The sequence below is a fragment of the Desmodus rotundus genome, chromosome X (assembly GCF_022682495.2).
Source record: "Desmodus rotundus isolate HL8 chromosome X, HLdesRot8A.1, whole genome shotgun sequence".
NCBI classification, from domain to species: Eukaryota; Metazoa; Chordata; class Mammalia; order Chiroptera; family Phyllostomidae; genus Desmodus; species Desmodus rotundus.
In genome coordinates this window covers 95,262,578-95,278,060 of record NC_071400.1, presented here as the reverse complement: position 1 = coordinate 95,278,060, position 15,483 = coordinate 95,262,578, and the positions used below count along the sequence as shown (strand labels likewise).

The 15,483-nt window shown below is 41.3% G+C and overlaps 1 protein-coding gene across 3 annotated transcripts in view; it reads left to right on the top strand.

The window, feature by feature from the left end:
* Positions 1–48: 48 nt before the first annotated feature.
* Positions 49–15,483, top strand: part of OFD1 (OFD1 centriole and centriolar satellite protein) — a 34,922-nt gene continuing 19,487 nt past the window's right edge. The window contains exons 1-9 of one of the 3 annotated variants that reach the window (XM_053917012.2): positions 49–225; positions 654–752; positions 4,470–4,670; positions 5,919–5,987; positions 6,075–6,105; positions 10,726–10,833; positions 12,218–12,354; positions 12,679–12,852; positions 15,205–15,311. In XM_053917012.2, the coding sequence (XP_053772987.1) occupies positions 157–225; positions 654–752; positions 4,470–4,670; positions 5,919–5,987; positions 6,075–6,105; positions 10,726–10,833; positions 12,218–12,354; positions 12,679–12,852; positions 15,205–15,311 (995 nt within the window). In that variant the 5' untranslated portion in view covers positions 49–156. The other 2 variants (XM_053917011.2, XM_024569807.4) reach the window with 2 other exon arrangements.

Sequence of the window (15,483 nt, the reverse complement as noted above, 5' to 3'; positions counted from 1 at the left end):
CAGTTAGGACCGCCTCACAGTCCTCGCGAGACTCCGCCGTTACGCTCTCGCGACACTTGGGCGGGGCTTCCGGCGGCCGCGTGGCGTGACTAGGGTGGCTCGGTTGGGCGGGCCTCGGGAGAGGGCGGGACTGGCTGTGAGCAAAGGGACTACGGGATGCCTCGCCTTCTGTGGCCTCACGTTTCCCAGACCTCCTCCGTCGCTGTCTCCGCCCTCCAGCCCGCGGTGAGAGTCGCCCCCGTGCCCAGCGCCCGACGCCGCCCGCCCGTTAGAACCCGAGGGAAGGAAGTACGTTTCTCTGCCAGAGTTCCAGCCCGGAGTGGGCGGCCGAGCGTTAGGCAGCCTACTGTCTCCCGGTTCCCCGGCGCAGAGGCTGGGCTCTTGAGGGCTGGGACTCCCCAGGTCCCTACCTCGAGGCGGGCTGGGCGGGGCTGGCTTGGAAGGAAGCCGCCCAGTGAGGGCAGAACCAGGTGGATTCACCGGCTCCTTCTCGGGCTCGGGCAGAGGTGAAGAGTCCTGTTTGTTTTCGTTAAAGCGCCCTTCCCCGCCGGGCCTCTTAGGGCTTGGCTTCCCCGAAGGTCAGCCCTTGGTCCGTTTTCAGAAACTCACATCCGCTCTGCCTGCCAGGTAACCCGAACCATCTTCTCTTTCAGTCCACCATGCCCCCCAAATATGACGTGTTGACTCAAGATGAGCTGCGCAAAAGGCTGTACCAGATGTTTAAGGACCGGGGTATACTGGACACGCTCAAGGTATCAGTTCTAGGCATATCTGTTAAATAACTTTTTCAGGTGTGACTTGTAGCAGGTAGTCCCCGCTTAAATCCATCCAGGTCTTGGGTTTTAAAAATAGTATGATATATAAGTTGTATTGGTGACAGTTTTATGTTTTGTGTAACTCATCCTGGAACAATAGTCCCAAATGGCTTAGAGTTTGAGTAGTCTTAGAATATATTCAGATAGAGTTATTGAACTGACATTAAGAGACGCGAGTAACTTTATGAAGTGAACACATTTTAGTAAAGTTAGGGTGGTTTTATGAAGCTGGTGTATAGGTTCCCGAATTAATAAGTGGTTTTGTAATAGTCACACTTGAATGAAGAACATTGGCACCATATAGAAAACATTAAGCGTACTGCTTACCATAAAATAGTTTGGGGAATGAGAATTTTGTTTTTTAAAATCTATTGAAAGGTATAGATACTTCGTTTGGGCAGCAAATACTTATTAGTATGAATTAACAGCAAAGGAGTGGGATTAACAGCAAGGAGTAGGATTATCTCAAATGCGTTTTCATTACTATATACACTTCCAAAGTATATTTCACACTTAAAATGGGAAATTAAGGCAAAGTGAGCTTTGTTCCCCCCATTGTTTTTGTAACTTAAAAAAAAACACTTAAGATTCATCTGAAAAATACAGAAAAAGGAGGAAAGTCATCTCTCAGAACCACTAATTGGCATAATGGGGGGTGGGGTGGGGTGTGTGTGGGTATTCTCAGTTCAATATATGCTGAGCTTTTTCCTGTGTCCTTAAAAGTTTCTAGAAATTCTCATTTTCACTGGGACTCTGCGCGTGTTTGGATGTATGTGTAATTTATGTAGCAGTCCCCTGTTCAATATTTAATTTGGGCAGCAAATATTTATTGGGACACTTTGTACATAAATTAACAGCAAGGAGTGGGGTTAGTTGGAATGTGTTTTCATTACTATGTATTTCAGAAGTATATTTTACATTTAAAATGTTGAATAGGTTATACCCAAATCTACACATCCTTCAACTGCATGTCTCATTTCTTGCCTAGGGTAGATTAAGTGGCATTGCTTATGTTACCATATTACTCTTTATCCTGGAAAATCAAATGAAAGGGCATGAGCGTTTCTTTTTAAGGCTCTTAGCATCTGGTTCTAGAAAGATTGCAATAGTGTATATTCCACCAGCAGTTTGAGAATGCTTGTCTCACTCCAGTAATATCATCACAATTTAAAAAATGTCGCGTAGGTAGTTTGGTTAGAATGTTGTCCCAATACACCGAGGTTGCAGGTTTGATCCTTGGTCAGAGCACATACAAGAATCAACCAGTGAATACATGAGTAAGTGGAACAACAAATTGATACCTCTCTCTTTTCCCTTCTTCCCCCTCCTCCTTTCTCCCCCTTCCTTTCTCTCTCTAAAATCAGTAAATAAAATAAGTAAATAATAATAACCAATGTAAGATTGAAAATCTCTTATTTTAGTACTTATTCCTTTGATTATTAATGAGATTGCACATATTTTCTGGCCATTTGTATGTTTTCCATGGATTGGCAGTTCATGTCTCTTGCTCATTTTTTTAGGGTGTTAGTGTTTTCTTATTAATGTATAAAAACTTTTAATTGAAATTATTAATCTTTTTTCCACTTTCGTGGCAATACTTTATCTCAGTGTTCAATTTTATTTTGGCTCTAAAATATGATGTTATATTTTTATATGGTCAAATCTATTGATTTATTTTGCAGAGTACTCAGTAAATTTTCCTCTACTAAGAGCATGAATATTCACTTTTAAGTTTTCAAACAGGCTTCAGTTTTTATAGTTAACACTTTAACGCACCTGGAATTAATTGTAGTGTATAATGCACTTTAATACACATTCTGATGTGAAATGGTCCTTGCATTCCTGGGCATGGCATTTTTTTCTGTGTTTCTGGATTAGATGTGAGAGTGCTTCACTTCCTGTCTGTAGTCACAATGGCCACTAATCCTTTTGGAGGTGTCCTTGTTTTTTTTGAGCCAGCCTTGTTTGCTCTGCAGCTGCAGTGCATTGTCTGCAGCTGGCTGTTGTTTCTGGAATTCAAGCCTCATCAGCGGCGGGGCAGAGTTTTACTCTCAGTCTGAGCTCATTTTTATTTTCTCAGCTCAATGGCTGTGGCCTGGATGAGTTCTAATTTTTAAAACTTAATTGAATTTTTTAGTGGCTTGGCTCATATTCTATTTGGATGTTTGAAAAGAATTTGTATTATCATTTAGTACACAGTCATAGATATTAAATGAAGTTTATGAAATCTTTTTCATATTCTGAGCCTACTCAGTCTGTTAATTTCTGAGATGTGCTGAGGATTCCTAGGACTCTCTTCTCCCACTTCCCCTGCCCCTATAATAATTATACTTAGTACTTTAATCTTAGGGACATTGCAAGGTTTATATCTGAATGGATTTTCCTCTTTGCATTGGCTACTGGAAAGCCCAGCCAGTTTTGCAGTTCCTTCTAGTAAGTGCTAGATGGTATGCTTTTTGTATTAGTCAAGATGGGAATTCATTTATAATCTTTCATTTTTTCTACTCATCTTTTCCTTTTAACCTCCTTTAAATTTTATCTTATTTCAGTACTTGTTTGTAAGACATCCTGAATCACTGTTATCAATTAAGATGGGTCTAAATATATTAATTCCTTAGTATGTTACAAATCTAGTTAAACCACCTTTAAATTTTACTAGTGGAGAATGCTGTAGTTTCTCTTCTCTTGTTTTATTATTTCTGTTACTGAACTGTATTAGATGAGGCAGAGCATGTGTATTCTGCTCAGTGTAAATGTGTTTTGTATGACAGGGTTTTCGATGTATAGATTTATACATCGAAAATCCTGTTCTGTACTGGTAATTATATATTGTTCTTGTCTCTAGCTGAAGGACAGAAGATAGAGCCACAGCAACTCCATTTGTTTCTTGCTTATGTTCTATTAATACGAATACATTAGATGTTATTTAGTGTTGAACCACATGGATATGGGCAACATACTCTTAAGCTCAGACTAATTATATGTTTCCAGAATTTATGCAAAATAGATTAGAGCAAATATCAGTAGTTCAATTAATTTAGAGATTTTCTTAAAACCAAAAGGAATAATAACACTAGTTATAACCTTGAAAAAGCTACCCACCTTGAACCTAAATTTCCTTGTTTATAAAATGTGAGAAAAATATTGTATTTCAGTGTGTCTTGAGGTGTAAATACTGTATACGAAAGTGCATCTTAATAAGCCTTCTTTGGGTTTACTGATTTCTCTCTTGCATTTGTTATTTCCTTTTGGGGAACCCAGTTTTATTTTGATCAGTATGCCCAGTAAGCTGGTTTCGCCCAGTATTGTTTTCATATCCTCCAACAATCCACAGAGAGATGAGGAAGCAACAGAATTTTCTCTTATACTTGGTATCCCAATCAAAAGCTGCTGACGTGGGCTCATAGGGAAGACAAGTCAGAGTCCACCCGTGTTCTGGCTAACCACCGGTTCACTTGGAAGCTGGTGAAAGCAAGCTGCTTTGGTAAGGGGAAGTGGAGCAAAGAAGTTCCTAACTTCCGGTCATGGACCTAGGACCTCTGTGGAAATAAAAAGGAAGATTCTCATTCCTGTGGCAAATGTGTATCTTCCGTGCAACAATCTTGCTGAAAGTTTGTTCCCTCCTGTTTCTTTTCTTTTTTGTTTTTGAGCTAGATGCAGCTGAGAAAGCAGCTCATTCAGGAATTGATGCACCCTGTATTGAGCGGAGAAACGGAGCCCCGGTCCATTTCAGTGGAAGGGAGCGCCCTCTTAATAGGCGCTTCCAACTCTCTAGTGGCAGATCACTTACGAAGATGTGGCTATGAGTATTCACTGTCGGTTTTCTTCCCAGAAAGTGGCTTGGCAGAGGAACAGGTAAAGTTTTCCCTCCCTGTTTCTGAATTTTCTATTAACAGCCTTCTTTTTCCCCGATGATAGTAAAGTGCTGCATAATAGCTGAGTGCTCCCTGACTGGCTTGGTCCATTTCTCAGTCATCTTTAATGTCGCATCACAGGGTTGTTATATTATGCAACTCAAGTCTGATGTTGTTATCAGTTCGATGGAGTCTTGATTAGAGTTTTATGAAATTAGGCTGTGTAGAATCACGAAATGTTTCAGAGCTAGAATGGATCCGAATTGAGACTCGGAACTGCCATTTATGTTGAATGTCTGTTGAGAGCTCGGCACTGGGCTGGTGGCACTGCAGGTGTACGTGTATCCCAGATGACGAACCAGTCTGGAGAGGTGGGTGATTTGCTCGAGGTCACGGGATATCTAGGTGGCAACACAGGGCAGTAAATGTAGGTCTCTAAAAGGTGGCCTTACAGTGCCACCGCGTCTGTCCCTACATATTTCTCTTCTCCATGCTTACATAAGACAAATGAGGAATGCATTAATTTTTTAAAAATCTGGTGTTCTCATATATTAAAACGTGTTTTATCACTCTTCTAATTATTTTAATTCTGTTCACCATTATTTTGAACATATTAGTCACACTTTATTATTTTAAAGGCAGACAGAGAAAACTTTCTCTGTATTTTTTAAACAGACTTAATTTTTTAGAGCAGTTTAGGTTCACAGTAAAATGGAGCAGAAAGGGAGTTCCCATATGCTCCCTACTGCCGCATGGGTACAGCCTCCCCCATTATCAACATTTTTATGATCAGTGAACCTGCATTGTGACATTAGTGTGACCTGAAGTCTATAGTTGACATTAGGGTGCACTTTTTGTGTTGTCCCTATGTTTTTACCTTCTTCCTCTTATCAGTAATTATCCAAAAGTTTTTTAAATTTTGTTTTTTTAAAGATGTTATTTATTCTTTAGAGAGAAGGGAAGGGAGGGAGAAAGAGAGGGGGAGAAGTATCAATGTGTGATTGCCTCTCGCACTCCCCCTACTGGGGACCTGGCCTGCAACCCAGGCATGTGCCATGACTGGGAATCAAACCAGCGACCCTTTGGTTTGCAGGCTGGCACTCAATCCACTGAGCCACGCCAGCCAGGGAAAAATCTTATTTTTGTTTAATCTGAAGATGATTCTTAGTTTTATATTCAGAAACATCCTAATTCATCATTTAAACATTGATGTAAAAATGTTTACTTATTTAATCTTTTTTCCCTTAAGGTATTTACTATGCAGGATCTGTTACAGCTCATTAAAATCAACCCTGAATCCAGTCTCTACAAATCACTGGTAGGATTATTTAGTTTTTATAACCTGCTTTGGTTTGTCAATTTTACCTGAATAGTCAAATAAAAGTAAACTGTTTTCTTTTAACAGGTTTCAGGATTTGATAAAGAAAACAAAAAAGGTAGGAGCCTTCATTTTTATAGAGATATAGTAACATTTTTGTCATGTATTTTTCCTATAAAAGTATGAAACTAATAATTTTTAGGGGGAAGACTAGGGAATCTAATTTGAATTAAATTATGATTTTTCTTGCTGACAATACTTGACCTCTTAAATAAACAGAACAATGCATCTCTTGTTTTGACAAATGTAGATCGTTTCCTCCATACTTTCCATTTTTTTTTAGTAGTTGTTAGATACTCAAATAAGAAAATTGCAGACAATGTCAGTAGCCCTACAATGGAGTGAAATATTCTCTGTAAAGATACCCATTGTTTGGAACACCAGGTATTTTTATATCCTAGATATCCCCCTCAAATACAGTTTATTAATGTATTAATTGTATTAATGTTTGCTTAAAGAATGAAATTTCTGTTCAGTAGTGTGTTATATATTTTTATTCTGAAGTGTCAATATAGGCCTGAAAGATTGCTTTTACTTGGCCTGGATAGGCACCTTCAGAGCCCATCACTGCTGTGAGACAGTGGAAAATACTTGTATGTCGGTCTCTGCCCCCAGTTGCTGGCCCAGAGCTCCTAAAGCCCTGGTAATTTCCGCAGTCATCAGCGTGTCTTTTGTTCCAGTGGAACAGCTCTGGGTCGACTCCTGGATGGCTCCTGGTGAGGGCTGGGCACTGCACAGAACAGTCATGATGAGAAGCTCGGACTTCTCCGCCCCGTCCCCCATCCCCCTGAGAAGGGAGAAGGGCTGAAAACGGAGCTAGTGATAGGTCCTACATATGTGATGAAGCCTCCATAAAATCCCCCAAGCCTGCGGTTTGGTGAGCTTCTGACTTGGTGAACACATGGAGGTGCTGGGAGAGTGGTGTACCATAGAAGCTGTGCCCCTTTCCGTAATCCTTTTTACCCTATGCATGTTTTCCCTCTGGATGTTCATCTGTGTCCTTTATCATGTCCTTCCAGGGACTGGTGAACATAACTACGTGTTTCCCTGAGAGGGTCTCAGATCTTCACCTGTGGGGTCTGATGCTCTCTCCAGGTAGACAACAGTGTCAGAATTGAGTTAAATTATAAGGCACCACACTGGTGTCACAGAGAATCGCTTGGCGTGGGGAAAACCCCTCACACATCTGGTGACCAGCAGTGTTACAAGCGCAGTGCTGGGTAGTGTCTGTAAAAGTAATGGGGACTCGCAGGGAAGAGAGACCTAGTATGGAAGAGCTGGGTTTTTCCCCTAGACAGAAGGGGGAAAACAGATTTTTTTCCTTCACAGCTGCCATGGGTGCCAGGCCATGGGCTAGGCTTGACGATGGACGTTGCAGCATGAGCATAAGCTGTTAACCTGCCTGTAATGCATATTTATTCTCTAGGTCTTCAAAGTAATCTGCAGCATTATGTAGTGGTCCTGTTGTGTTGTGCACTCCTGGGTTTTTGTCTGTTGTCAGCATTGTTACTAACCCCATGTCTATACTCCAGTGTTGCTGATCAATTGAATGGCCACAGTGCTTTTGCCCTAGATTCCACTTACCCATTCTTCTTGCCCCTAATTTTTCCTTCAGAGGTCATTATGCCCAGAAAATAGCAGGGCAGGAAATTTGGATGAGGGTAAAAAGCTTGGGCACTGGCTTTTTACTTCCTGGAAGTTAAGATCCTTTCCTGTGACAGGCAAAAGAATAGATACATAGACCAGTGGGACAGATCTGAGAGCCTAGAAATACATCTATACAAACACAGTCAACTCATTTGGACAAAGAGCAAAGACAATTTATTGGAGGAAGTGAAACTGGAAAAGTTGGCGTTTGTGCTGCCTGTCACTACCAGAACCAATAAGTAGAGACAAGGATTGAATTTTTATGGGTACTTTATTCAGATGGCCGACCATCTGAGAAGATGGGAGGTTATGTACCCTCAAAGACTTTCTTAACATGTCATCTCAAGCTGACCTTTTTTATAAGGAGAAGAAAAGGGTAGGTAAGGGTTTTGGAATTCAGGAAGAAGGTAGGTAAGGGGTTTGGAATTCAGGGAAAAGGTTAGTCAGATAAAAGTTGCAGTCCGGTGATTTTCCTGGCATCCCAGCAACTCTTCATCTGCGTCTGAACGTTTTGTCCCTGGAGCACAGCGGCTCAGATACCATCTTGATGGCTTTCAGTCCTCCTGGGGCACAAAGGTCAAATTGCTTGTGGGCCTCCTGGAATCAGGGTAGGTCTGGTCATACATTCCAGTTCCTGGAACAATAGCTTTCTGGGTGCATTAATTATCAAGCCTCTTAAGTGTAAATTACAGCTAAAACTTTTTAACTGTTGAGTTCCCCCACCAGAAGGATAGTCTTTTCAACAAATGGTACTGGAACAATTGGATGTCCGTATGCACAACAATGAAACTAGATGCAGACCTTTCATCTTACACCAAAATTAACTCAAAATGAACCATAGATATAAATGTAAAATGCAAAACTATAAAGCTTTTGGAAGAAAGCAGGAGAAAATCTGTGTGAATTGGGTTTAGTAATGAGCTTTAACACCAGAAACATGACACTGGAAAGAAAAAAAATGGATCAGTTGACTTACTATAGAAATTTATTTATTTATTTATTTATTTATTTATAGACAGGGGGAGGGAGAAAGAAAGGGAGAGAAACATCGATGTGTGAGAGATGTATCAGTAAGCTGCCCCTGTACACCCCCCAACTGGGACCTGGCCAGCAACCCAGGCATGTGCCTTGACGGAATCAAACTGGCAACGTTTTGGGCCCACACTCAATCCACTGAGCCACAGCAGCCAGGGCTATAAATGTTGTTAATGAAAGGAGCCTGTTGAAAAGGCTACATGCTATACAATTTTATGTATATAACATTCTGGAAGAGGCTAAACTATAGAGGTGGTTAAACACATCAGTGGTCACCAGGGATTTGGAGGGAAGGGGTAGAAAGTTGAATAGGTGAAGCACAGAGGATATTTTAGGGTGGTGAAAATATTCTATGGTTCTGTAATTGTGTGATACATGGCACTAGACATTTGTCAAAACCTGTGGAACTTTACAAAGTCAACCTTAATATATGCAAATATAGGAGGTCAGGTGATCCCAGGATGGAATGCAGACAAAACAATCTAACTGTAGTAACCTGGCTCAAGGGAGTGGGGTAAAAAAGGGTGCTGGGGCCTTGAATGGTGTGGCTCAGTTGGTTGGGCATCGTCTGCAAACCAAATGGTCACAGGTTTGAATCCAGTTAGGGCACATTCCTGGGTTGCCAGCTAGCTCCCAGGTTGGGGGTGTTTGGGAGGCAACTGATGTTTCTCTCCCTCTCTTTCCCTCCCCTTCCTCTCTCTCTAAAAATAAAATAAGTTTTTGTTTTTCTAAAATCCTAAAAAGGAAAACGAAAAGCCCTTAACTTGGTTGATGCAGAACCAGGCAGGAGTCCATTCAGCTCTGTTTGAAGGAAGTAAAAACTTGTAAAATAATTGATACTCATGGGTTAAAACTATACCCTTCTGAATAGTTTGCCACTATTCAGAAGGGTCTAAAGTGAAAGAACTGTAGAAGCTGCTGGCCATATTCTCTAAATCCACTTTGTGCTGATAGCCAGAATGAATAGATTCCTGTTTATCCTACCAGAATTTAGTTTACCAACCTACAAGTCTGTGTCTATGTAATGAAAATTCACACTCACATTGAGGTCATATTATAGATAACTTTTATAATTTGCTTTCTTTAGCCACCCCATAGCCCTATGTTTGGACTAATTATTTTTAAGGAATGTATTTAGTTAACCACCTATTGATGGGGGTTTCAGTGATTTATTGTGTGAGTTTATGGTTTGACCAGGTGAAAGGGCACATGCATTTTGAATACATACAAACAGACAGATTTCCCTCCCAGAGTGATTGGGCCTACTGATTTCCCCACTCCCTTGTAAACACTCTTAAGTATGAACAGAGTTACAATCTTAGCAATCATAGTGAGAAAATAGGATCTCTCTATTGTAGTATTAATTTGCATTTATTTATGAATTTGTATATGTTTATTTGATATTAAAATTTTTTTCTATAAACTCTTTGTCCATCCCCTTTTTTAAATTTTCTTACTGATTTGTAAGAGCTCTTGGATATGAATATTAATGCTCTGTTTCCATACTATAGCAAATATTTTTTCCAGTGTATCATTTCTCTTTGACTTTATTTTGTGCCATATATAAGTTCTTAATTTTTATGTTGTTAAATATTTCTTTTTATTGCTTCTAGATTTTTGTCATGCTTAGAAAGGACTTCCCCTCAGAAATTATTCTTAAAAGATACATAATGTGCCCTGACTGGTGTGGCTCAGTGAATTGAGCACCGACCTACGAACCAAAAGGTCACCAGTTGGATTCCCGGTCAGGTCAAGGCACATGCCTGGGTTGCAGTCCAGGTCCCCAGTTGGGGGCATGGGAGAGGCAGCGTATTGATGGTCCTCACACACATTGATGTTTCTCTCCCTCCCTTCTTCTCTTTCTAAAAATAAATAAATAAAAAGGTACATAATGTGGAAAAGGATAATGTTATAAAACCAAAGTTTATAGTGTGACTGAACAATGTTTGCGTGAAAGAAAGTTGTGAGACAAAACCATATACATTATGTTTTTTAGGTTTTCTCATGGAGTTTCTCAAAGAAATGGCAGAATACCATCAGACCAAAGAGATTCGTGACGTGGAAACTCAGACAAGTCCAGCACTTCTTAGCAAAGACTCTCTGGGTAATTGTAGGCTTCTCATAATTTCCAGTCTCTGTTTTCTTTTGGGTGGAAGGAAATGACCTGCTTCACCATGTTGTGTGTGTTCCTGGACCAGTAGGGATGTAAACTGCAGGTGGAGTGCTCCTTCCCTCGGGCCCCATTGGTGGAAAGGACCAGGTGCTGCTCTCCAGTGCTGCTCCTCCCTTTGGGACCACCAGGGAGACACTCTCTAAAACTCAAGGGGATGCAGGGGCGCACGTTCTTGTTTGCTGGATTCAACCTCTCAGCTGGGAGGTTCTTCCCTGTGTCTCATTGAACATTACTTTATAGCCACTAATGTGAGAAGACTCTAGACTGTTTGCATTACAGAGAACTAGCGAAGTCAATGGCCCATCAATTCATTTTATAGTTGAGGAGACTGAGGTCGTCAGAGGAAGGAAAAGCAACTTGGAAACGCCCAGTCTGGGCCAGAAATGATGCTAGAGTGCATGCTTTTTGTCCATGGTCCAGAGCCTTTCCCGCTGAACAGCCTTTCTGCAATACCTTCCTGCCCTTTTGTTAGTGGTATGCTCAGGACAGAAGGGACACAGCTGGCTCAAATGCTATGAGTAATCCATTCCTCCGCCCTTCCTACTCTTAAGGAGCATTGGTGTCTTTAACTTGTAAGACAGTAAAAGTCCAGATATCTTAATCTCCTTCTGCCAGCCTTTTTTTCCTGTGCATACTCTTCGGTGGGCATTAGTGTTTACACGGTTGAGATTTTACTGTCTGTCTGGGTTTGTACTTTGCTGCATGGTTGATTCTGATCCACATTTGGTTTGAGGGCTGTGGGTCTGCTGAGAGCACTGGAGTAAGAGACAATCGGTAGACCTGGCTCTAGTCTTAGCTATGCTATCGGGGAGGTGCGTAGCCTCTGGGGGTCACTTACACTGTGTGGGCATCTGCATCTTCCCCTGTAAAATAGAAGGCTTGAAACTCATCATCTTTGAGTCATGTGAAAGTCAGCGTTTTGAGCATGTGGCTCAACTTTCACCAAAGCCCAATAAAAGAACTCTCTGCCCTGGCACTTAGACACTGCAGAGAGATGCCAGTGTTTTCTGACTTCAGCTGTACTCTTTGCTTTCTTTTGCCCCTGACATTTTATGATGAAAATTGTCAAACATTCAAAAAAGTTGAAAGTTTTACAGTCATCACTTGTATACCTTGATTTCACCATTCAATTTGTATTTTACTTGCTTGATCACTTATATGTCCGTCCACTAATCTTAATTTTTTTAATTATTTCAGGGTAAACTGCAGACATCCCTGCGCTCTCCCATAAGTACACTCTTTTGAACCAGCTTCTGGCCTCTTGCTCACCTGACCACATTCCTCTATTCTAATTTCCTGTTTTATTTTTTAATAGCTGAGAAGCTTCAGCTTATTGATGATCAGTTTGCAGATGCTTACCCTCAGCGTTCAAAGTTAGAATCTTTAGAAATAAAGTTAAATGAATATAAGAAAGAAATAGAACAACAGCTTCAGGCAGAAATGCAAGAACAGGTAAATTTATCTTGTTGCTATTTACAAAAATGGTATTTTTGCTTATCTTTTCATTTTTAATCTTAGGTATATAGGAAAATATTTAGAATCTTTGTTGATGAATGTGATACTATTGTGTTGTGAATATTATTTTGCTTTCCACTCGATGTCATGTCTTTTTGCCTTTTGAATGACTCCTGTAGGGACAGTGAATGAGATGAAAGTAAAGATGAGTGAAACTCAATATATTTAGAGCATGAATGTTAAATTTAGACCATGGGGAATTTGTTACTGTTTTGTAAGTATGGTTATTAGTATTTACAGTTGTTTGTCATCAATTGGCAGTTGAAGCATTTTAAAAACAATGAAATAGAAAGAATCAAAAAGGAAGAGAAGAAGAAGTCTGAGGCAGAATTAGCGAAGTTCTGGAATGACGTTGAGAGAGCTTGTCAAGCAAAATCGGAAGCCCTCCTTTCTCGGGAAAAGATGTCCCTTGAGAGAATTCAAAAGCACCAGGAGGTAATATTTAAAAATCATTTACTGGGTGGCTCTTTCCTGCAGCTATTAGTAGATTGACAGAAATCCAGGAGAGAGATGGGGCATTTGCTGGAATAATCAATGGCACAAGGCTCTAGAGGAGCAGTAGGGACTGGGGTCCTGAGCAAGTAGAATTGTCCTGGAAAACAATATGCAGACTCCCTTGTCCCGAGACTGCTGGGAGGAAAACTGGATGTGAATGTGCGTGTCAGGAGTGTGAACAACTCACGCTAAATAAGCAGCAGATGTGAGGGTTACGGAGCGGCCTCGAGGAGAGGACCAGAGGTGTGCGCTGGCTGCTGGGGTAAAGGAAGAGCAGCTCTCTGAAGCAGACAGGGCTGCTTATCTATTCCAGGGGCCCTGCTGAGGTGGGCAATCTGGAACTGAAGTAGACCAATCCAAGTGCTTATAGCTCTTGGGAGGATTTGGAGGGTCAGCCAGGGCACAGAGAGTCATGTTTGGGGAGTGCAGCTTTATAGAGCTGAGTTTACTTGATTTGAGAAAGGCTGCCTCTTTAGTTGAAGACATTGGGGTTTGGCACGATGGTGAAGGGAACCGCAGCAGAGGGTGTATGGCTCTAACCTGGAGGAGAAGGGAGGGCTGTGTGGCAGTTTCAAAGACCTGGAGGAATAGGTCTGGGGATACTCACGGGTAGAAGAATAAGGGTGAACCAAGAGGACAGAGTTGCAGGTTGAGATTTTCGGTGAAGTTGGAAACCAAATGCAGTGTGCTTCTATTGGAGCAAAGAAAGGGCCCTGGAGTAGGGAGTCCAGGGCTGCAAGCATCAGCCATGTGTCCATTTGATCTTGCCACCCAGGAAAGTGGCAGGACAGGATGGAGAGGATGAGGAGTGGTGGGGAATATGTGTGGGCAAGAGGGATTGGATCTGCTCTTTTAGGAAAAACAGTTCCTTTCCCAAGGGTGTGTCAGACTAGAGTGGATTTGGGGCACCGTTTCCTGTATACAGCCAGAACTACTGATACCAGGGGGTGGTGGAAGTAAGAGTTTTCCTGCCGGTGTCAACCTTTGCTTGGAGCTTCTCAGTAAGGCCCAGTTAGAATTGGTAATTGTACCCCCTCTACGATTAGATATAGCATGTCTAGGAATTGGGCTCATTTTAGCTATAAAAGTAAATGTTGGAAGCACTGGCCTTTGAGATGATTGGATTATGTGCAGACTAACACTTCCATCTTCAAGATAGGTGACTGACTAGATCAGATCCACCCAATAGTTAACAATCCCCGAGTCCCCATTTAGTTAGTGGGTTCTCTGAAGGCTCTGGAGCAGGTTGCTGTCCTCACAAAAGGCACCATGCCTTTATTCCACCACCTAGAATGTGCTTCCCCTTCTCTCCCTGATGAAACTGCCCTGTCCTTCAGACTTGCAGCTTGAATGCCACCTCCTGGTGGCATCTTCCCTGACTCCCACTGATGAACCCATTTGGGCCTCATTCCTGCTGTGGGGACTGTGGATTCTGGTTGTGAAATCACATCGTAGACTGATTGTTTCTCCCTTAGTAAATTGTGAATTTTTTAAAAGATGGGGGGGCTGTATCTGCTCATCTTTTTATATCCAGCTCCCAGTGTGCTTCTTTATAAAGATTTTATTTTAATTTTAGAGAGAGGGGAAGGGAGGGAGAAAGAGAGGGAAAGAAACATCAAATGGTTGCCTCTCGTGCGGCCCGCCCCCCCCATCGGGGACCCAGCCTGCAACTCAGGCATGTGCCCCCACCCACAGTGGCACCGGCAACCTTTTGGCTCGCAAGGTGACACTCAGTCCACCGAGCTACACCAGCCAGGGCCCAGTGTGCTTTTTGACATGATATTCAGTGAATCCTTGCTCAGGGAACACACAAATGGAAGTGTGACCTATTCATTCAGGGGTTCATACAAACTTGCTAATGCCGAGTGAGAATTACCTATGAGTTGAAACTCTGGGACAACTACCGAACCAAGGGGATTCTATTTTGTGAAGTTATATTGCTGACTGTACATTATTTCTTTCTTTTTTTTTTTTTTTTTTTTTTTTTGCTGAAGACCTTATCAAAATTTTAAGTAAATGTCTGAGAGATGTCAATGAAGTAGAATAATTACACAAGGGATGTTAGAAATACAGGGTAATGTAGCTTAACTGTCATTAGGGGAGGGAATAAATTTTTGTGTTAAATAGAACAAGCAAAATGCGTATCTCGAAGTGAAACCTCTTGAAAGTGAAATTGTTACTCTGAATGTCTGTACTTTGATTGTTTGCTGAAATTTAGGAAGCAGTCTGTTAGTTCAGATCTGTTTTATTTTCTTTAGCTTGCTTGCTAAAAATTAATGCTTTCTTATACAGATTGAAACAAAAGAAATTTATGCTCAACGGCAGCTTCTACTAAAAGATATAGATTTGCTAAGAGGCAGAGAAGCAGAACTGAAGCAAAGAATTGAAGCTTTTGACTTGTAAGTAGTATGTTTTCATTTTGGATGTTGAGAATCTATAAGATTAAAAAGAACTACATATGTCTAAGTATTCCAAGGTTAATTGCCAAGTAGAGTTCTTGGTTGTAAAGGTGCTGTCACCTAGTTTTAAAAGGCCCAAGTTAAAAGAAACAAAGACTAGGATTTCGCTTTT